Source organism: Stegastes partitus, unplaced genomic scaffold (assembly GCF_000690725.1).
Source record: "Stegastes partitus isolate 25-593 unplaced genomic scaffold, Stegastes_partitus-1.0.2 Scaffold114, whole genome shotgun sequence".
NCBI classification, from domain to species: domain Eukaryota; kingdom Metazoa; phylum Chordata; class Actinopteri; family Pomacentridae; genus Stegastes; species Stegastes partitus.
The window spans coordinates 780,296-802,973 of record NW_007577845.1 but is presented as its reverse complement, the minus strand read 5'-3'; the positions used below and the strand labels follow the sequence as shown (position 1 = coordinate 802,973).

The following is a 22,678-nucleotide window of genomic DNA, read 5'->3' as shown; positions in this document are numbered from 1 at the left end:
ACGCCGCTGACACACTGATGAGTCAGCGTTAATAATCTAATGATGTCATATTTAATAATAATAATCAGTCAAAGGGACCAAACCTGTTCTTTCACTTTAATACTTTACATTTCTTTACTAATACTCACGTATTTTTACTTGAGTGTGACTTTTCATGCAGTAATGTGGTGTTTTTACATCACTGTGCTGCTGCTTTTACTTTAAGATCTAAATATGTTTTATGTTATTTGAAGCTGCACTCATACAAATGTGACAGAGATACTGAAAAAAGCTGAACATTTTATAAATATTCAGTTTGATCTCCTAACATATATGATAAAAAGAAGAAATTGCAGTTTAAAAAAAACAAAAATCAAGCATTTTTCCTTCAAAGATTATTCATCGGTGGTCTGTATACAACATGTGCATCAATTAAAGTCAGAATAACGGCTTCTGGTTTCATTTCTGAAGCAGCTACTAAACAAACCTGCTGATGTTTAAGGTTTTTAAGCAGCTCATGACACCTTTATTCATACAATTCAGCTGAAAATGGAAAGCACCTTCAAATGTGGGTGAAGAGGTGAGAAATTTAGGAATCAGAACCCCGTCTAATCACGGATTTGGTCCTCTAGTTGAGCTTTAAAGGGTTTTCCTGCCCAGGAGACAGGAGGGTAATCCTCTCAGCGTGGGATCCGGCCTCATTAAAACACACCACCGCTGGCTCCCTGAGAGGACTCGTCACCAGCTGAACTGTGACCCATTTTGGGTGTGACCCCTTCTTTTAAGAAGCCAGGCTGCGAGTCTATTGTACAGCATCCTGGGAACTAAACCTACACACAGCTCTGCTTTGGAGTGCGAGCTTAAACGAGCACAGACTTCCATCCATCTACCCGACCATTATCTATATCCACTTAGCCCTTTGCGGGGTCATGGGGAGCTGGAACGTGTCCCAGTTTACATTGGGGGGAGAGGCTCTACATCCTGGACCATCACAGCACTGTGTCAGGGTTTTAGCTTAATTGCATTCATTAATATATGTTTAGTTAAAAGTTTTTGCCAAAAAGTGTAATTGATGAATTTCTTTGCCCTCATAAAAGATGATGTGAAAGAAACCTTCCTGACAGCAATAAATAAACGTCCGTCATGCTAAATTAAACCAGTGAAATAGCCAACAATGGTCCTTTTCAGCGCCTCGAACTGAAAATACCAACTTCTGCCGTCACAAAGGTGCTTCAGAGTCCCCCAGTTTAAAAGCATACGGCTGAGGGGCTCGGAGGTGGTTCAGGCATTTGATCGGGATGCCTTTTAAGGGCCATTTGGAGGTTTTTAGGGCAAATCCAGCTGAGAGGAGACCCCGAGGTAGAACTCCCCTAGTGTAATAACATATCTCATCTGGCCTGGGAGCACATTGGGATCCTCCAGCAGGATCTGAAAATCATTGCAGAGGAGAGTGACGTCTGGAAAAGCCTGCTCCACTTTCAGCCACCACCATCTGACCCCGTAGAAGCATAACGGGGGAAAAAAGGCTTGTGGGAAACGTACGAAACCATCACAAGCCAGCGTATAGTCGACAAGTCTGTAATTAAACTGCATCATGTTGCTCTGATGACGTTTCTAACTGAAGTGATCAGAGTTTGTCTGCAGCGCTGTTGGGAGTTTGTGTTGAATTAACTTTGTGTGATGGAGCTGCTGTCGTCCTCACATCAGTCAGTTCTGCTGCTTCACCACAAGATCAGACTTCTGTAAGGGTCACATGTGAGTGAGGATGCAGATTGAATTGTATGTTTTTGTTGAACAGAAGCTGCTTTTAGCTTTTTCTCACTCCAACACTGATCCCCATGTGTACCTTCTATAGTCGAACACCACCTGAGATCCAGAGTCTCCCCATGAAAGCAGACACCACACAGTCTGTTGTACTTTCTCAGGAACCTTTTCCCTTTTTCCCTTTGGTCTTCTGAGTCCCTACATGCTGCGACACTTCCCCCTTGTGTTCCTGTTCGGTACTGAGCACCGTCAGGCCTCCTGGGTTTGAGGGGAGGATCTGAGGGTGGAGCTCCACCTCGCTGTGCTCTGCTCACAGGAACAGGTACAACTTTTTTTTTTAAAGGCTGTAATCCAAAGCCAGCAGAGCGGGTAGAGGCTGTGTGGAAGTTTTCATTGGTGGGAATGACGTGCTGCACAGATAATGGACTGCAGAGTCAAGCAGCCAGATGTTGCTCTTAACTAAATGCAAATAAGGTTGTAAGAGCCTAATTAATGATGGGAAGGTTTGTGGCTGACCTGTTTCTCCTCCTGCTGATTTCCACTGGACACGTCTATGGAGGTAAGTTGCTGCAGAGACACAATCATTCCTTCTCTTTCTTGTTGCATGCAAAAGTTGAAACTGCACATGTGGTCAGACTGTAGAAAGGTGGCTTTTAGTTGTTAGTATGCTTTTATAAATGCTAGCGTTTAACATTTGTGCACAAGCTGTTTGGAAGTGAACTCCATAAAGTTAGAGATAATGTAGATGTCACAACAAAACATTTTTGATTCATGTATATTGTGCCTGAGACAGCTTGTTGTTTAATCCAGTCCAGTGTTGTAGTCTGGTGACATATGGTCATATGCTGGATTATATTTTGGTTGGATGCCTCCACTTTTGTTGTTTGCAGCGACATGGTTACTTGATGTGATGTCACGCTGCTCAGTTGGTTTTCTGATTATGGTTTCCTCACAAGTGCAGCACAGATAAAATGCTGCCATCATGAACATCTTGCACCTTGATCTCCTTTTACATGTAAGTGCACAAAACATCTGTTTTCACCACCAACAGAGCTGTATGAACTCACAAACCAAAGTTCTGCTCAACGCTAAATAGCTGAAATGTCAACGCACACATCTTGAAAACTTGATTAATTGGACAGTTGTGCAAGTCTCTGTGTCACATGAGCGCTCACAAAAGGGCTGCATCACATTGGAGGTGTCTGTAGGAAGATTACTAATAATCCAATGTTCACTGGTATCATAGAGGCAGATTAGAGATGCTCGGACAGACATGGGTTATACTGACAGCGGGCTTATAGGCTTTGTGCAGAGCGGCATGCTGGGCCAGCCTGCTGACCGAGTACTTCTCATATGGGACCGGCGCTATAACCCATATGAGCAGCTGTGATATTCAACTTTAGTTTGTGCAGGCAGTGCATTTCCCAATCAGAGATAAGAAAGGATTTAAAGGCAAAAATAATAAGCCATTGTGGCGAATGATGCAGGATTAAAAACACCCAGAGGGACGTCTGTTGTGTTAGTTATAGTATCACTGATGAGGACATGCTGAACAATGTTTAGCAGAAAAAACTGTCCCGACAATAAACTTTTCCATGTTTCCTTATTTCCTCCATTCATTTGCACTATTTGCCAACTTAGCAGACACACTAACCACTTGCAAATAATATATTTAGAGATGTTAAACACTTGTGGGTAGAAATGTGGCCTGTGCTGTGGACTGACAGAAGAGAAATAATTGGTTTTTATGTCAATACACTGCAGAATTGTTGATCTGTCCACAGCAGCTTTTCTGAGTAATTATAAAATTCTTGGCCTCGGTTTTCTCCCCCTCTTGCCAATTAGACTTTTTTTTTTTTTTAAATAGTTGGAGATAGAAAAAAGTCTGTTTGTTGCACAGAACAGTTTGTCATTTTTTTGGATCTGGGCTATTCAAATACTCATTTAATTTCTCTCTGGCGTTTGCTGCCGTTCCAAACTGCTGTGCTGCTTTCTTCAGAGACTTCCAGCGTCAGCCGTCCACACGTCTCTCTCTGACCTCTATTTGCTGTATGTCATGGTTTCCACAAATGGACCGTCATTTTGACCGAGCGGTCCAATATGGTTGCTTTGTAGGACAAATCAATCGGAATAAAGACAGCTTTACTTTGTGTCATCATGCACAGCGAGCGGCAGGTTTACTGGCCTCCCTGCAAACCACAGAAACCACACACTGATGTGTTTATATAACCGCAGAAGGGGAAAGTGTTGAACTGTTGTATCTCATTTTTACAGGCGATAAATGCAGCGGAAATGCACTAAATGCATGGCTCCGGGGTTTGGCAGCGTCTCGACAGCTATCAGACTGATCGCCGTAACATTTTCATCAGTTCATGATTGACAGATAATGTTGTGATTAACTTTTTGTGGTTTAAGGTTAAATGTCTCGACAGCTGTTAGATGAACGACCACGACATTGAACACAGACAGTCATGGTCCACTCAGGATGAAGGAATTCTACGATGATGATGTTGTTTTTTTTATCTTTTGCCACATTTAGGTCCAGATTTTGACCATTTTTTTCCAATATCAATACATCAGGCAACACTTTGTAATACAAACATCATATTAGAGTTGTGTTGAAAATGAAAACCTGTGGGATAATAGTTTATTAATGATGCAGTTGTGTATTTCACAAACGAGTTAACAACTTGTTGACTCTACCATCTGCTCAGCTGTGATGCATACTCTGCTACATGTGCTGCAGACAGTGCAGCTGGACAAACTATGAACCAAACACAAAGCACAAAAACAAAACATGAAGAAGTTTCCATATTACACACATTGGACAGCATTTACATTGATGCCAATACATCTGTGACAGACTATTATTGGCCAACCAATATATCAGTCAGGCTCTGATGCTAACTCGTGCTAACATTCTAAGATGATAAACATCATAGTGAGCGCGTTAGCATGGTGATGTTAGCAGTTAGCTTAAAGCTCTGAGCTCAAGTACAACCTGACAGAGCCTCTACCTAAAAGCTTAATCTTGCTTTTTCATATCTGGCATGAAGCTGCAATCTAATGCATGATTGAAACACCTTTTTAAAACAATTATTTTCATCATACGTGTGTCACGGGTTCCCCGTTTAGGATCCCAGCATGCTCTGTAAAATCTATGACTAATGATGCTATCTGTGCTTGCAGTTTACATGTTTGTACAACTTAAAACTTCAATTTGTGTCATCTGGGTCAACGGAGAAGTCTAATTAGCATCAGAACGTTTCAGGATGACCCGCTTCACAATGCATTAGTTGTCATTAATTGAATTCAGATAGCAGGTGCAAAGTGCAGAGCAGACACCACATTGACCAGCAGTCAATACAGATTCATGGAAAAGTCTTTGCTGGGAGAAGGACTTGGGTCACCGCCGGGGCAACATCTCAGTGTTTCAGCCATGGGGGCACGCTGGATGAACCCACAGCAAATTCATGGAAATGTTTTGGATTACTGAAACCGTTTATGGCTGTGAAAGCCGCTGGTACCTGTTCATAACACTACCAAAGTTTTATTAATGTGACCACAACTCTGGCTTAAATTTCTCATCCTTGTCCTTTTTCCTCGTTGCAGTTTCGTTCTACGGCGACGGCTACATCCACCTGCGGACGGTGGAGACGTCCACTCAGACCTTAATCCACGTACGGTTTCGAACCTCTAATCCATCAGGGCTGCTGTTTCTGGCAGCAGGACGCAGAGACTTCTCGCTCCTGGAGCTGATCTCTGGGCGCCTGCAGGTACAACATGTTAGTAGTTTACATGTCAAAAGCAGCTCACATGTGTGGAAGAGAGCAAAATGACAAATGTGTTTATTGTGTATTTCAAAGGATCCAAAGTGTTTGCAGAGGAACTGTATCACTTGTTTGTTTGGTGAGATGAGACGATTTAAATGTCAGTGATGTGGCTTCAGATCAGTGAAACCTCTTTTGAGGCTCTCACATAAAAATACCTCATGTCTTCAAAGCAAAGGGAAAAAAATGGTCCCTTGGGCCATTTCAGCTCATATATGTTGGCATTTACTATCCAGAGGAAGGCCAAAATGTAGACTGAACACACACACAGCTTGGTGTCAGATTGCTCTGACAGAGAAAAAAAAACAGAGCGAAGCCCCTGGCACTGGCTCCATTTCAGAACAAGTTCCTTCATGACTGAGGTTAAGAGAGAAGACCACAATAGCTAAATGAAAACACCGAGTACAAGGCAATGGAACTGCTAATGAAAGAGCTTAGCTGCATTTGTGTTTGTGGTATAATCCTTTAATCCAGAGTTAACAGAGTTAGTTTTTTTCTTTAATATGCACACTGAACAACTCCATCAACATCTAACGTGATTCATGTTTTGTGCTTCTCTTGCCTGCTTTTGTCTTTTAACTTTCAGCTTGTGTTTGGGCACAGACACAGAAATTGCCGTTTATTCCATGCGGTTGGTTTTGTCTTCACTCTTTCCCTTCTTGCCTCCGCCTTCACCCCTCAGGTACGTCTGGACCTGGGCTCAGGTGAGCGTTCGCTGCGCTCAGAAAAGGGCATCCACCTCAGTGATCTGGCATGGCACACTGTGGAGCTGACCCACAACCGCCATAACATCACTCTGACTGTGGACAGAAACTCTCACACCAGCCTCCGGATGCCAGGGCCGGATCTGGAGCTCAGGGTGGAGGACGGACTCGTTGTTGGCGGGACAGCTGGACTGAAACATCCCTACCTCCTTAACATCTCCACTGGGTTTAGGGGCTGCATAGATGAAGCTGTCTTCAATGAGCATAACCTTCTGGCCAGCCTCAGGCCTTATTCTGGGTACAAGAGCGTCCATGAGGTGTCTCTGGGCTGCAGTCCACAGTTTTCTGCTACAGAGGAAGACACTGTGAGTTTTTTCAGCTCCAAAGCCTTCATTTCTCTCCCACCGTGGGAGGTGCTTCAGGAGGGGGTGTTTGAGTGTGAAATGCACCCTTCAGGCAAAGAAGAAGATGGCTTGGTCCTGTTCAGCTCTGGCAGCCAGGGAGGGTTTGTTGCCATTGAGATCAGAGATGGTCACCTGGTGGCAACGGTGGGAAATGCAGAGGGCAGTAAAACTGAGCTGCATTCTCTAACCTACGTCCACAGCAACCAAACTTGGTACCCCATCCAGCTGCATTTGCTGCCTCACAGCGCCCAGCTGAAGGTCGGCAAGGAGCTGGTGAGGGCCAGCCTGAGTCAAGAGCTTCAGGTCATCCAGCTCAAAGGACCTCTCTTCTTAGGAGGGCTGAACGAAGACGCTCGTGGAGAAGTGAGACGAGCTCGATTGCCTTCTGTTCCACCTGCAGGAGGCGGCTCCTTCAAAGGCTGCCTCCGAAACATTATGGTGAACACTCAGAAAACAGGCCTGCCTCATGCCACGGTGACCAAGGACATCACTGTGGGCTGTGGGTCAGGAAGAGCTCCACAGACAGTGACTATCACCAGCCCGACATACGCTCCAGAGTTTGATGCTACAACCACGCAGCCTGTCACCAGCAGCAAGAGGAACCCAAACTTCTTGTTGCTGAGAAAGCTGGAGGTATCTGAGGGAGGCCGGGCACCGCTGGAACCCAAACACATCAAGGTAGGACTTGTTGTTTCTGCTGAGCTTTCTTTTGAGAATTCATTTTTAGATATTTGACAAGTTTCCTATCAATAAAAGTAAAAATAAACAGGAGTCAGTTTTAGCTCTTTTCCTATTTGCGCTCTTTGCTAGGTCAATTTGGATTTCCGTAAACTGGGCATCCATCCATCCCAGCTGAAGTTCCGCGTCGAGGAGCAGCCTGTTCACGGCCAGCTCCGGCTGGACATCAGTCCAGACCCTGACGGGACACTGGACATGGTACAGGAGAGGACGATTACAGTAGAAACAGAGGAGAAGGACCGGACCTTCAGCATGCTGGACCTGTGGCAGGGCCGGGTGATGTACGTTCACGGTGGTTCAGAGGACCAGAACGACTTCTTCACATTTTCAGTCTTCTCCACCAATAAGAGGGAGCTTCCTGTGTTTCTGAGGGGAAACCGCCTGCACAGGTTTGAGATCAGCATCAGTCCCGTTAATGATGCGCCCGTCCTCAGTCTGCCGGGGGGAAACCTGTTCACACTGCTGGAGAAGTCCAAACGACCGGTAGGTAGAACAGAATGCCTCCATGATCTGAATATTAGTGTTACGTGTTAAAGATAATCTAAATCATGCACCCACAACACCCCCAGCTGACTACAGATGTGCTGAGAGTGTCCGACCCTGACAGCGGTCCTGAGGAGCTGGTTTTCAGCTCCCTGGGAAACCTGAACACTGAGGCCGGATACCTTGAGCATCAGGATTACCCCGGCAGGTTGGTGCTCTACAGTGACTTGCAAATCTTCTTATAACCACTCATGAGGCAGCTCTCCACTGCTGGGCTGGTGTAATATGGCGACCAACGTCTGCAGGAATCTGCCCTTTGAGCCTTTCTGTTTACATTAGAAAGTAGTATCCCAGAGCTTTGACTGTCATCTTAACTTTGAGAGGGCCAAACAACAATAAATAGTAATTACTAGACGTAACTCCAGTTCAATGAGCGTGTAGGAAGTAGAACAATGGAGGGTTTGTTATGTTAGCCTATGTGGGGATTTCTACAGATGAAAATCACACAAAGCTTTGGGCCACCCTAAAATGTCCCACAAGCTCCTGAGGGTGGAAAACTACCCTGGAGACTGTTGGGAAAGCTGCTGTTTATACATAAATAAGAACAAGCCTCGAAAAGAAAGACCTGCAAATGTTACTGATCTCCTTTTCTGTCAGTGTTTAGGAGCTTAATCGTATCATCACTGATTCTACTACGTTTTGCAGCTTCAGACAAACAAGCAGTGAGACAGAAAACAGAGCGAAGCATGGAAAATAACAGGACTGGGTCTCTCTTTCAGGGCCATCAACTTGTTCTCCTTAAACGATCTGGAGGAGGGTAAGATCAGTTTTGTCCACACGGGGGTCTCCACCTCCAGGCTGGCGCTCAGGGTCAGCGACGGGCTGAAGGTGGGTCAAACTGTAGCTTCCCTGAGATAAATTAATGACATAAATCATTGTTGAAGCATTAAATGTTGCAGAAGTGGGCTAACAGGGACCTTTTAAAACAGGGTAATTAACTATCTTTATCTATTTAAATCCATTGCCTCCTCTCATCTGTCCCGCCACCTTCATGCCTTCTCTTCTGTCCTCTCCTGTGGTCGTTTTTTGTCTTCTACAGGTGAGCAACACAGTCGTTCTGAGGATCATGACGGTGGCGCTCGAACACAAACTGGTGAACAATACCGGCGTGGAGGTGAACCAAGGCGAGGCTTCCATCATCAACGCCAGCCACCTTGCAGTAGAAGTGAATGTGGCCGATCAGGCAGCAGAGATCTGGTATGAAGTCACGGAGCTGCCACAGTACGGCGAGCTCCAGAGGTTGCACTCGAGTGGCGAGTGGAAACTGACGACCTCGTTCTCTCAGAAGCTTCTTGAGAAAGAGCGGATCCGGTACCTCAGCACCTTCTACGGCCTTCAGGCTCAGAGCAACGTCACTGACTACTTCAAATGTAACATCAACATCGGCTCTGTGGCCAAAGAGGAGGTTGTTTTCCCCATCGTAGTACGCTGGATTCACTTCAAGGTCACGCGAAGCAAAATGGAGATCAACGGCGTTCAGACTGCTGTTGTGACTCCTGAGGAGCTCAACGTGATTTCTAAGGGCGTTAAACTCAATGAAAGCGATCTCCACTTCAGACTCGTGACGGTGCCAAAGAAAGGCCAGATGTTCCTCGACAGCGAAGTTCTGCAAAGGAACTCCACCTTCAGCCAGAAGAACATCACAGATGGTTTGGTGGTTTATAAGCTTCTGACCAGACTGCAGGACGACACCAGAGACACCTTCAGCTTCCGTGTGTTTTCAGCGCACGCCAACTCAACGGTTTACGACTTCAGGATCAACATCAAAGCCGAGTCGACGGCCGTCACCGTTGTAAATAAAGGCCTTTCAATCGTGGAAGGAGGGAGCAAAGTGATCACGAAAGACATCCTGTTCACTCACACGGCCAGCAACCGGGAGGTCCACTACAACATCACAGTGAGCCCGAAGCACGGGCAGATACGGAGGATCAACTTCTCCAACTCAACTTCCATAAACGACAACATCGGGACGTTCACAAATCAGGACATCACTGAGGAGAGGATCATGTACGTTCACGACGACAGTGAGACCAAGCAGGATTCCTTCGCGTTTCAGATTGTGGTTTACAAGCCGCACAAACACACGAACAAGAAGGAGGACAGGAACACGGCGGAACACACCTTTAACATCTCCGTCCAGCTCGTCAACGATCAGAGGCCTGTCAGGGTTGTCGATAAAGTTTTCCACGTGGCCCGCGACGGCCAGAGGCTGGTGACGTTAAATGATCTTCGCTTCCAGGACGACGACTCGGACTTTGAGGACAGCTGGTTGGTCTACACGAGGAGGGGGATTCCACTGGGAGAGCTGGTGCTGGCCAGCGATCCCAACCACAAGCTGTACGAGTTCACGCAGCGCGACATCGAGCAGGTTAGCACAGAAGATTGTTGGTGAGCCGTTTGGTAGAAAGTCAAAGCTCCTGGATATGGATTTAAGAAAACAGTCTGCTGTCATGTAAATTAGGGGTCGACTGATGTGGTTTTTCAGAGCCAATACCAGTTGTTAGTAATCAAAGGGACAAATAAACAATGTTTGAAATCGATTTCAATTCCAGTTAAAATGAAAATCTTGGAGGCAAACTTTAGAATAACACAAACTCCTTTCAGTAACTTTCAATATTTATCTGTTAGTCTATCACTCATGACGGGTAACCAGTGATGTGCTGCTGAAGTTGTGACGATGCATGGCTAACACGGTGCATCTCTGAATTCATTTATTTAATCAGGATTTGTTTTATTTAAATAAAACAATACCAACAATAGGAAAACTGCTAATGACTCGTACATAGAGTTTATAAAGATGTTACTGCTTTTTACATTTTTTATAACGCCTACTTATGTTTTTTTTTTTCTCACCATCTCCTCTTCTTCTCTCTCCCCTCAGAAAAAAGTCTTGTTCGTCCACAGCGGAGTGAGTTTTGGGCGTTTCGTGCTTTTCGTATCAGATGGGAAACATTACGTCTCAACGCTGCTGGAGGTGGTTATCCTCAGTCTTTTATTTATTTATTCATTTTGGAGGCGGTGTTTAGGCTCTAACAACAGAGTGAGGCTAGAATGATGACAGGGAATGAAAGCAGACAGAATCTGGGACTCATGGGCCACAAGGGACGCTGCTCACTGATGGACTTCACTGTAGAAGGGCCAGTGTTGGTGGGTTGTTATCGTACAGCTGCTGTTCCTTGGCCAGACGTGGAATATAACCATTAGGAGAGCAAAAATACAGGGAATGTGTAAGAAACAAGACAGGCAGGAAGCATACAGTGTAAGCAATTATTATTATTGCTTAAGCTGGGCGTTGTCTCCCCTTATTTTCATGTAATCAGTAATTTTTATTGTGTGTGTGTGTGTGTGATAGTTCCCCTACCTGGTGATTTATGTCTCATTTAACAAGTTATCTTCTTGTAATTAGATAGCATAGGGTGTTCTTAGTGTGAAAATAAGCCTTTTGATATCAGTGGTCGAACTAATGCTGTAAATAATTAATTTGTGTGTCTGTTGTCTACCTCCTGGTGCAGGTGATGGCCCAGGATCCTTACCTGCAGGTGGAGAACAGCACAGGTCTGATGGTCCAGCGAGGCGGGATCACGACCCTGACCTCCGCCAACCTCAGCGTCTTCAGCAACCTCGACATCCGCGACCCGCAGGAAGTGACGTTCGAGGTCTTCCTTCCACCCAAACACGGCGTGCTCTGCTTCAACGAAGGCCAGAGCGAGACTGTGACAAAAGCAGATGCGATTTCCATATTCACCCAGCGAGACTTGGTGGTGGGACGCCTGGCGTATCACCACGACGGCAGCCACGAGCTGCTGGACGGCTTCAACGTGACGGCAAGGGCGAGAGAGAGGAGCACAGAGAGGCGAGTGGACAGAGGGAGGAGAGAGGTGCATCTGGACATCGGCGTGACGGTAAAAATATACCTGGAGAGTCACCAGAGGCCGCCGACCGTCGTAAACAACCGTCCAGTGGTGGTGGCCGAAGGACAGAATGCGTCTGTAAGCAGAGAACATTTAGAGGTAAGCCAAGGCAAGACCCTACACTTTGCACTTAATCGTAGGGTTACTAAGTATACGCTGTGACCTGATTTAAAGTTAGGTTTGTTCCCAACACAGAGGACACATTTGCAGATTTTAACTTGTTTTTTGTTCTGTTTCTTTTCCATCAGGTGGTCCATGAGGACAGCCAGCCCTCAGAGATAGTTTTTACTGTCCAAAGTCCTCCTACGTTGGGCATCATTGAGAGATTATCCACTAATAACCAGCTCCAGAACATCAACGGAGACCTCCAGCAGCACCTCCATAAGGTACAAGCTTTTGTAAGGTCTGAAACTCATTATGTGGAGCAGAAATCTCCAATATGTTCACCATCTACTGTGATCTAAGTTTGTCTGTCTGCCGTTGAGTGCTGGGCAGATATTCCACAGAGAGTTTGTCAGGGTGCTTTTGCTGCCAACAGCGACTTATCAGCAACTTAGAAAGTCTTCTTAATCGTCTTCTTACTGTGAGTCTGGGTGTTCAGCACAAACACAAGATTAAAAAAAGTGGGAAGAGCTCAGCTAGAAAAATGTGATGTCACATATTTTCAGGCACAACTGTTGTTTCATAACGTGGATCAATGTGTGACAACAGCTGTGTGCCGTTGTTTGCCTACATTGTCAGCACTGTCGATCAATACTGATCAAACTATATGTACACAGCCCCAGTGAAGGACACTTGTTGAGTTTTTGGCTGTTAAACATACTGGTGATTACTTTTAAATACACAAACTGATTCACACTAAAGAATTAGAACCATATGTTTGGTTAAGTTTGCAGACATAAACTAGAAATATAGCTTGCTGAAGAAATAAACTTTTTTTGACTTTAAGTTACAAAACACAACAGAAGTTTATTTTTTCTTAACAAACTGAACATAAAATATCTTTATTGTTTATTAAACTTGTAGCTGGCAGATATGCCTGGAACCATTGTCACATTTCTTTTTCCATTTTCTATTTTATTTTGAATAAATTATGACCTAACTGGCCCATGGACGTCATCACTTTAAGGGTTTGTTTGTTTCATTTCTCTATGCAGGGTACCAGAGGGCAGTCAACAACTTCCTTTACCCAGGAAGATCTCAACCAGGGACTGATCATCTACCTTCAGCAGGCTGCAGGAAGCACCAATGACTCGGTTCTGTTGGAAGCAACCAATGGGGTGACAAAGGTCGGACCTATCAGGCTGGAGATGGACATCATCCCAATCCTTCTCCCTCTACAGGTACGATGAACCCTCAGAGAAGGAGAGAATGTAAAGGAAGGGACTTCATTTTCCAATCTGATAACTTGGAGGTGAACTTACCAGTCAGTCCCAGTGATCCACCAACAAACCGGTCTTTTCTTCTGTTCATTGATCCTGCAGGTGTCTGTCTTGACCCTGGATGAGGGCTCCTCCCTGCCGCTGACCCCAGACATCATCAAAGTTGCCAATCATCACTTCTCAGCGATGAACTTCTTGTACCAGGTCATCGTTCCACCGCGATATGGACACTTGGAGCACAGCCGGATCCCGGGGATGCCCATCACCGCTTTCACACACACTGAGGTTTGACTGAGCACACAGGAAAGCAATGTGGAGCAAAGAAAATCCACATCTTACCTCCTGTTTGGCTGCACAATGGCAGACGTGCTTCCTTTGTGCCATAAATCAAGCCTTTGTTTACATGTCACACACAACTAGAACCGCTCTGAACCACAACACTGGGATTATGCTGCGATCATAACACTGTACAATCAGTGTTGTTTATTCATAAGTGTTTGCATCTTTAATAAACCTTTTCCCTTGAGTTCATCATAAGGAAAGTGACTCTTAAAATGTACTTCATCTCTTCTTGTTATCAAAGAGCAGCTAGAAAGTCTTTTTTCACAACACCTCTTAAAAAGGTATGGGAAATATGTGTTAATATGCTTTCTGAAACATTACACGTCAGTCACTTTCCTCTGACCCATCGATGAGGTTTTGACACATACAGTATGTATCTGATTGATTTCTCATTGCATTAAATGGAGCACTCAGCTCTGTGATAAAATCCATTCTGTTGTTTTGTCAGTTATTATTTGATCAGGCGACGTTGGAATCAATCTCGACTCGTCTGTTTCCAGGTTGAACGCGAGTACATCTCCTACATACACGATGGCAGCGACACGCCAAGAGACAACTTCACCATTGTGGCCAATCAGACTGAAATCAGGAAGCACAGTTTGCCCTGCACCGTCCAGATCCACATCACACCCGTCAACGATGAGACTCCTGTTGTCACAACCAACCACGGCCTGAAGGTGGGAAACGCCCCCTAGGACACCTTCACAGGAAGAGTAGACATAATTATTAGTCTCAAATTAGGTAAACGAGAGGCTGAATGTGGAAGTAGATTAACAAATTTTCTGCACTGTCTATATGGTTTGATGTTTTTGCTGCTTCGTGATGCTGCCACCACCATGCTTCATGGTGGGGATGGTGTGTTTGGGATGATGTCAGTCCTGGCTTTATATCTAGCATACATAAATGAGTTTGGTCTCCATCTTCTTGTCTGACAGCGAGCGTGTATTGGTCTAAATATCAATAACCCTCCTGTTCTTCCCATCCTTCCATGCTTGTGGTTGTCTAGGTGTGGGTGGGTGCGGTGACAGAAATAACCACCGATGATCTGAGCGCTGAGGACACCGACACTCCACCCGAGGGGCTGGAGTTCGTCGTCACACCACCCAGCAATGGCCACTTGGCACTGAAGAGCGCCCCATCTAGACACATCCTGAACTTCACCCAGAACCACATACAGAGCAGGCAGCTGGTGTTCGTGCACAGTGGTGAGCCCACGTCGCTCTTTGCTGTATCTTCTTCGATTCTGGTTAAATACACGAGTAAACCCTTTGTTTCCTCGTACAGGTGCACTCTTGGGTGGCTTTCACTTCCAGGTGAATGACGGCGTGAACTTTGCTTCTCGCCAAATCTTCAGCACAACTGCCCAGTCTCTGGTCCTCACCCTGCAGAGAAACCACCCCATGGAGGTCTACCCAGGTAGTAGCTACACACTGAGCCTCACGAATTCACACTGATGCTCAAAGCCCACTTAAGTGTAGTGACTGAAGGGCATTGGTGGAAGAAGTATGAAGTAAATGTACCAACACAGCAAAAAAACACAAGTAAAACAACTGCATTAAAAATCCTACTATGTAAAAGTACCGAAGGAAAAGCCCCATTACGTGGTTAAAGTATTAGAGTAAAAGTACAGGACTAGTCTCTCTGACTTTAGTGGCGCTAAACCCATAGACTCATAGACATCTGAAACGAGACGGACAACACCCGTCTTTTATGTTGTACTTTGAAAGCATTTTATATTAAAATCTTCATCTTTAGAATAAGTAAGGCAGTCGTTAAATTCAGAAAGTACAATATTTGTCTCTGCAATGTTGTGGAAAAGAAGTACAAAGTAAATGGAAATACTCAAGTAAAGTTCGAGCACCTTACGTGTACTTAAGTACTTGAGTAAATGTACTTAGTTACTTTTCATTGCTGAAGGGAGGAGGGGTCTTAAAGACATTTTTCCCATGCTTATGCATCTACATGGGTTTTTTTTACACACTGGAAACCCTTTAGAAACAGTCATAACTATATAAAGAGACTATCATAACACTGTGAATGAGACAGAAGCAGAGGAGAGCTACAGTGCAGTAATGTAGGACATAACAAAGCCACTAGGGGGCCTCACTGCTCTGAGCATTAAGTTTCTGCTCATCTCACAGCCAGACTATTTGCCTACAAAAGCAGTTTACAGTTCCTCTGTACCTGGTTAGTTCACGGCTGACTGAGCTTCTTTAAACATGTGAGGCTTACGTGGTTCTAAGTTTACACACTTATCAGCTGTCAAGGTGACCTGAGTGCAGCTGTTCTTCTGATATGCAGCCACCTGTGGACCATGTGATGCTGCTGTTAACACCTTGAACAATCGACCGTCGGTTACTTGTAGATAAAAACATGTAACCACATACTTACCCAATGCTAGTGAATCATGATTTTGACGTGAGTGACTTATGAGATCCAACACATGACTCATAATTATTCATTTGTTCATTTTAGCCACATGGACTTCTGTCCCTGCTTCTCTATTGATGATGCATTTTGTCAAGAACATTCATTACCTCCTGTTTTCAGCTTTTCTTCTCTCCCACTGTGTCTTTGTTCCTCTCTAAGGTTCTGTGACACCAATCACAGAGCAAGAGCTTCAGGTGGTGACCAACAACATCAGTGACTTCAGGAGAAACCAGTCTGTGGTCTTTGCAGTGACTGCTCCTCCTAAACTGGGCCGCCTGGTCCGACGTATGGCCGACAACTCTACAAGGAACGTTTTCACGTTCACACAGAGCATGGTACGGCTGTTTGTGTCTGCATGTGTGTTGGACCAGCCTAAAATAAAATTAAACTGTTTCTTTCTCCTCATGTCTTCGTCTCACTGCCCTTCAGGTGAACGACGGCGTTCTCCTGTATGATCAGAACAAGCCAGAGTCGGTGGGATGGTCGGCTACAGACTCTTTTTCTTTCACCGTGTCTTCCCCTCCTGCTTTTCTTCCCCCGCACACCTTCAGCATCTTAATCTCCTACCAAGCCAACGAGCATCATGACAACCCTCAACACAAGACCCGACTCCTCAACAATGCAGGTACCGTCTCTCTTTAGATAGACAAACATCTTGTAGCAGGAGGACTATAAGCTCTAGAGGATTTACTGTCTGTATCCGTCCTTTAGGTGCGGTGGTGGCCGAGGGAGGCAGGGTGATGATTGACAGAACGAAGCTCGATGCCACGAATCTCCTGGGAAAAGTCCCGGAGACCCAACGGAAAGACCACCACATAATGTACCGCGTGATTTCTCTGCCTCGCCACGGGGCGCTGTCCATAAGAGGACATAACCTCACCAGGTGCTGAAATGAACACTAAAATAAAACGTATTAGTGTAACACCAGCAAAAGAAAAGAAACAGAAAAGGTTAAGACCAACACAGACACCTGCTGATGTAATCTGATTTCTCAAAGTAAAGGACACGTCGCTTGTTTCTATGTGTTTCATTATAAGTGTCACATTACAGTAAATGATATAATTATTCTTTGCAGCCTCCACACATTTAAGTTCTCTGTCTGTGTTTTTTTTTATTGTAGTTTATTTAAAGCAACCTTACAAATATGGAAATTTTAAAACAGCTTTTTTTGCTCAACTCTTCCCAGGAACCAACCAGACTTCTCTCAGGTCACCCTGAACAAGTTCGGCATCACATACGTCCACGATGACTCGGAGACGACCAACGACAGCTTCACGTTCCGGGCCTGGGTGGCTCCTTTGGATCTCTCCTCCTCGTCCTCCTCATCATCCTTGTCTGCTTTTTCCTCAGACTCCTCCTCCTCTGTCACCTCCTTTTCGCCTCTCTATTCAGCCTCATCGTCCTCCTTTTCATCGTTAGACACGGTTTCTCACCGCCGCGCCAAAGACAACATGGCGGTGACGGAGATGTTCAACATCACGGTGACGCCGGTCAATGACCAGCCGCCTCTGATCAGGAGCAGATCCCCCAGCATGAAGGTCGTAGTGGGAGAGAGAGTCGTGCTCGGACCCAACAACCTTCAGGTGGGCCAGTGCAGAGCACCATTGTCCATTCTGCTGCAGTTTGTGGTTATGCAATCTGCCCTCTCTTTGGAGATGTTTTCTGTGTGTGAATATTCCCTTTAACATCTTGTGAAACATCCTCCTTGACACTCTGCGTGTCCAGGTTGAGGACCATGATACGCCTCCAGAGGAGCTGCACTACCTGGTGATCAGTAAGCCCAACAACGGCTACCTGACTCTGGGGGAGAGACCGGAGCCGGTGACCTCCTTCACCCAATACGACATCAACCACGGCCGGCTGCACTTTATACAGAAGGTAAAGGAAACTTTACTGCTACAGTTTCATGTGTGTGATATAAGGATGTACGTTTACAATTTGGAAAAAAATGTTAAGATCCTTAACTTAAGTAAAAGTACCGTTACAGCAGTGGAAAAATACTTAATTACAAGTAAAAGTACTGCAAGAAAAAAGTGTTAAAATCAAAATATAGTTATAGTATAAAACTACTTTGGTTCCTCTGACTGATGTATTTTTTTAACACCATTAGATTATTTTCACTGAAGCATCAGAGTGAAAAGAGGAATAAAAGGTCTGATACAGAAAAAATGATTTTAGATTTTGGATCTTCTCTTTAGCCTCCTTACTTACTTTACATCACTGTCCATGTGAAGCCCAAATGTATGTCAATTTGTTGTAATTATATGAGGTTGATCGTTGTTCATTTCTGTTCCTTTTAGGGTGATAAAGGAATAATGTTGTAGAGATTTAAAATGTGCAGCATGTCTTATTGTTATACAAGTTGCATCATTGTCCTGAGATAACGCTGTTAAAATGTGTTGACAGTTTTTCGTTGGCTGTTTTTAATTCCATTTCCTGTTTCTTTTCTCCGTCCTTCCCACGCCTCCTTGTTCAGGGTGAGCCCTCGACAGGAGTTTTCTACTTCAACGTAACCGACGGTCACCACCGCCCGCTCTACAAGCTGTTCAGTTTGGAGGTGATCAAGCCGTCGGTGTTCATGGTGAACAACACCGGCCTGTCGCTGCGCCAAGGCCGCACCGCCGTGGTTCTAACAACCAAACAGCTCGCAGCTCAAACCAACGGCCAGGGTCAGGCCGACATCTCCTACACGGTCACCAGTCACCCTCGCCACGGACGCATCGCTATCAACGACCAGGAGGTCACCACCTTCCGCCACGAGGACCTCCAGTTCGGGCGCGTCGTCTATCACATGACCGAGCTCAGCGAATCGGAGGACAGCTTCCAGATTTCAGTATCAGCCTCGTCTCCGGGTGTCGACTACGGAAATGTGACGGCGCAGACGGTGAAGGTGACTGTGCGACCTCTGATCTACCTGAGAGAGACGATTCGAGTTCCCAGTGGCGTCCCTGTGAAACTGGGGAAAGCCATGATCGATGCCTCCGAACTCGCCAGGATCAGTCGAGCTGATCCCGTGTTTGAGGTTCTGTCTCCACCAAAACATGGCAAACTAGTCAAGGTAAAGCTGCTTCTAGGAATCCGTGAAATATTCCTCCTCTCTTTCATTCATTGCGTACAATGTGGCACTGGTCAAAACTGAATACAACAAAGCTGGAACGACTCTGTGTTGCAGATTTCAAATGTTAAATGTCTGTTCTGAGCTACTGTTGACTGTGTTGTGTCTTTGTGTGCAGATGACCTACGACCCTAAACGAGGATCAGAGGTCCTGAAGTCGTTCACGTTCAGAGATGTGATGCAAGGCCGAGTCGCCATCGAGGAGACTCTCAGCGACAGCCAACTCAACAACAACGAATCCAGAACAGCCCGAGGCCACGCTCCCGCCACGCCCCTCAACGATTCCTTCATCTTCCTGCTGAAGGCTGGAACCGTTCAGCCGGCGAAGGGCGAGCTTCACTTCACCATCCTACCCCACCACCAGATGCGTCACGGCACAGGCGGTTTCAATAAAGGAGACGGCGGAAGTCACGATCGCACGACAACCCACCAGCCTGCACGCAACAGGACGACTACTGCCACCACCACCACTGCTGCTGCTGGAGGAGGGAGAGGAGGTGGGCGAGGAGGATCCACGACGCACAGTGAGGTCGCGGTGAGTTTGGCCCCACACATCTTGTCGCACAAGAACCACAACAGGACACAGCACAAGCCGAGGCCTCACAGCCGCTGGGGGAACCACACTCGCAGTGGGAGTCACGGAGGAAGATCCGGCAGCAGCGCAGAAGGAGCGGCGGGAGGAGGCGGCCACGGTCACGCCCCACATCCCCACGCTCCTGTCGAAGAGAAACACAACCCGATGAACCCTCCCGACATCCAACCGGTTCACGTCGAGGTTCTCCCTCGCCCCGCCTCCGACCCCCTCCTCATCATCCTGCCGCTGCTGGCCTGTTTGCTCCTCATTGTGATCCTCGTAGTTTTGATTCTGGTGTTCCGCCACCGCAAGGAGAAACAAGCCCGGCTGCGGTTCATGCAAGAGCTCGCCGCGGTGCCGTTACCCCCCGAGGAAAGCCCTTATCTGGGCCGGTCGGAGCGCAGCGTGGCCATGCCCTCTGTGGTGGTCACCCCGCTCGGCTCTGCAAGCTGTCCGACCTCCCCCAGGATCCCCATGAGCCCCAGGAGGAGTCTGGCCCCTGGGATGACCTTCTGGGGACCTTTTGAATCCACTCTAGCAGGCGGCGATGGGAATATTAGGGTCTGTAACAGCAGTGGAAGAGATAACATAACTTCTAGTCCTGCACTCCCGGCTGTTCCTGCAGGATTCAAGACCTCTGTGAGATCTCGGTCACCGACTCTCAAAGACAACCAGTACTGGGTCTGAGGGAAGCACTTCAGAGAACACTGTGCCTTAGAGGTGTACTTTACAAGGTTAGAAATGATGTTTGTCATCTCTCCAGTGAACTTAAGGCACATCTGACATTTACTTCTTGAGAAGAGGACAGAACGATGTAAAGTGTGTGACATGCTACTGTAACTGAACACATCTTGTGCTAAAACAACCTCCTACCATCTAGCTGCTGTGTCTAAGAGACGCGAAATACTGCTCAAGGTAAACTGAGTGAACTACTGCTGTTTAGGAAGCTGCTCTTCTTTGTCTGTTCAACATGTTGAAGTTTGTTTTTAGTTCCGTTAAACTGCATTATACGAATGTGAGCACCGATGGACGCCGGTCTCTGACTAACACCTCCAGCTGCAATATTTTTGAACGCGTCTCTGAAAAGGGAAGCGAAACATAGACGTGTCGTATTCGTGTTAAATCACATTCTCAGAAGCTGAAACTTGAATTAGCACAGACGTGAGTTAATAATATGACTGGTAGCTGAACTTCTCCTCTGCAGCTGTACAGATCTGACGCGTCTTTGAAACCTCGGTGGACCGTCAGCTGGTCGACCATAATGTGTTTGTGCACGATAATAAAGGTACTGTAAGCGTCCCAGTGTGGCGTTCACCCGTATTGCACAGACACAGGAGTTATTCTCTGTCCTGCTCTTTTCTGTGTCCTTCGTTCGAGTCGAGGCAGTGAGCTGTTGTGTAACTGCTTCTGATAGTGACGTTCTTGACCCCGTTATGCCTGCATCTGTATGCCATGCACTGTGATTTTTTTTTAAAATAAAGTACATTTCTTGAAGACTCCAGTGTGTTCAACTCAAACATGAGTGCAAATTATCAGTCAACAAAGTGACAAATACCGTTATTTCCGGACGATTGAGCGCCTGAATATAAGCACTGACTTTGAACAGAAAGAAGAAATTGTACATATACAGGTCGCATTTGTCTCTAAGCTACACGTGTCCACGTTGTAACACGAGATATTTACACAGATATATGTTTTCAACTTTTAATTAAATACGCAACATGCACAAATCTGTAGATGCTTTTTTCTGAACAGTTCCTGCAACACGGCTGGTTAAGAAAATAAAAACTACAGCAGCCGACCAGGAAAAGTCATTGATCGCTATCTTCATCTTCCTCCTGCACTAAAACCACTGAAGTCAGAGTTACTTCGTCACTTCCTCAGTCTCTCTTTCATTGATGCTCTCAATGTCACTCGTAAAAATCCATAAATCAGCCGCATCATTATTTAAGCCGCAGTGTTCAAAGCGTGTGAAAAAAGCAGCAGCTCATAGTCCAGACATTACGGTAATTTAAATTCGTCTTCTCTGACTCAGATGATCTTCCTTAAGTGTATTTTTCTCTTCACTAATGACTGATTCTAACAAGCAGTCCACCTGTTTACAACGAAGATGCACAGTTTAAAAGCCGAGCGTTCGAACGCATTAACGGCTGACTAACGATTAGTTAATGTGGTAATTACATAAACTGTCTTGTAGTTGTTGCGTAAGTTGTGAAAGTAGGCCTCCGGCAGCAGAGCGACTCCATAAAAAGGCTTTCACAGGCTCTAACCGTGTAGGTAGATGAAGCTTTTCCTGTTTCTAGATGTCTACTGACACATTTATGCACCAAAATACTGAATGTGTGCAAATAATCCTGAATAAAATCATCAAGGTCTAGCTTCTATGGTGGCTTTTCAAACTTTATGTGCAGGAATCACCCCACGAGCAACAGTAGCTCAGAGTTTTAAATATCAATGGATGAAGTGAAGCCTGTAGAGAGCAGAACAGTCGGAGAGTTTGATTTAAATCTAAAACAAACAAACCCTGATCTATGAATGATGTGTGAGAACTGTCTTACTAATCTGCTGGAATGATACTGAAAACACATTAAAGAGGAGAAATGAGCGGAGAAGGAGGCAGGTCTAAATAATGAAGGGCCTGCGGCGGCAGTAATCTGATCTGCAGTCTGTGAACTCTGGTGTCAGGTATCAGCGACCTGACTGCTGCTGTCTCCACAGGAAAAACAAGTGATAACAGTTTTCTTTGGGGAAACGCTGCACTGACCGCACACAGGAAGTGGATTTTATTACGCTGGCTGAATCTCACTGAAGCTCTCAGACTTCTAGAATAATCTAAAGATTTTTCATCTCAATAATAATAATAAAAATTCTATCTCTGGCGTTTCCTTCATCACAATCCTGTACTGGAAAATCTAAATGATCTACTTGGAAAACAGTCAACAACACAAACGCACGATTGAAA

General features: G+C 45.6%; 1 protein-coding gene across 1 annotated transcript; it reads left to right on the top strand.

Annotated features, from left to right (window-relative positions):
- Nucleotides 1-2,238: 2,238 nt before the first annotated feature.
- On the top strand, nt 2,239-20,403 carry LOC103354630 (chondroitin sulfate proteoglycan 4-like). Its single transcript, XM_008278071.1, has 23 exons — nt 2,239-2,302; nt 5,356-5,519; nt 6,256-7,359; nt 7,492-7,902; nt 7,989-8,110; nt 8,682-8,790; nt 9,002-10,330; nt 10,844-10,936; nt 11,475-11,972; nt 12,122-12,259; nt 13,031-13,216; nt 13,358-13,540; nt 14,098-14,274; nt 14,604-14,802; nt 14,882-15,013; nt 16,187-16,362; nt 16,457-16,652; nt 16,739-16,910; nt 17,214-17,610; nt 17,753-17,905; nt 18,504-19,085; nt 19,261-19,578; nt 19,711-20,403. Exons 1-23 carry the CDS (start codon nt 2,239-2,241, stop codon nt 20,401-20,403), a joined length of 7,596 nt encoding a protein of 2,531 aa, XP_008276293.1.
- Nucleotides 20,404-22,678: the final 2,275 nt, after the last annotated feature.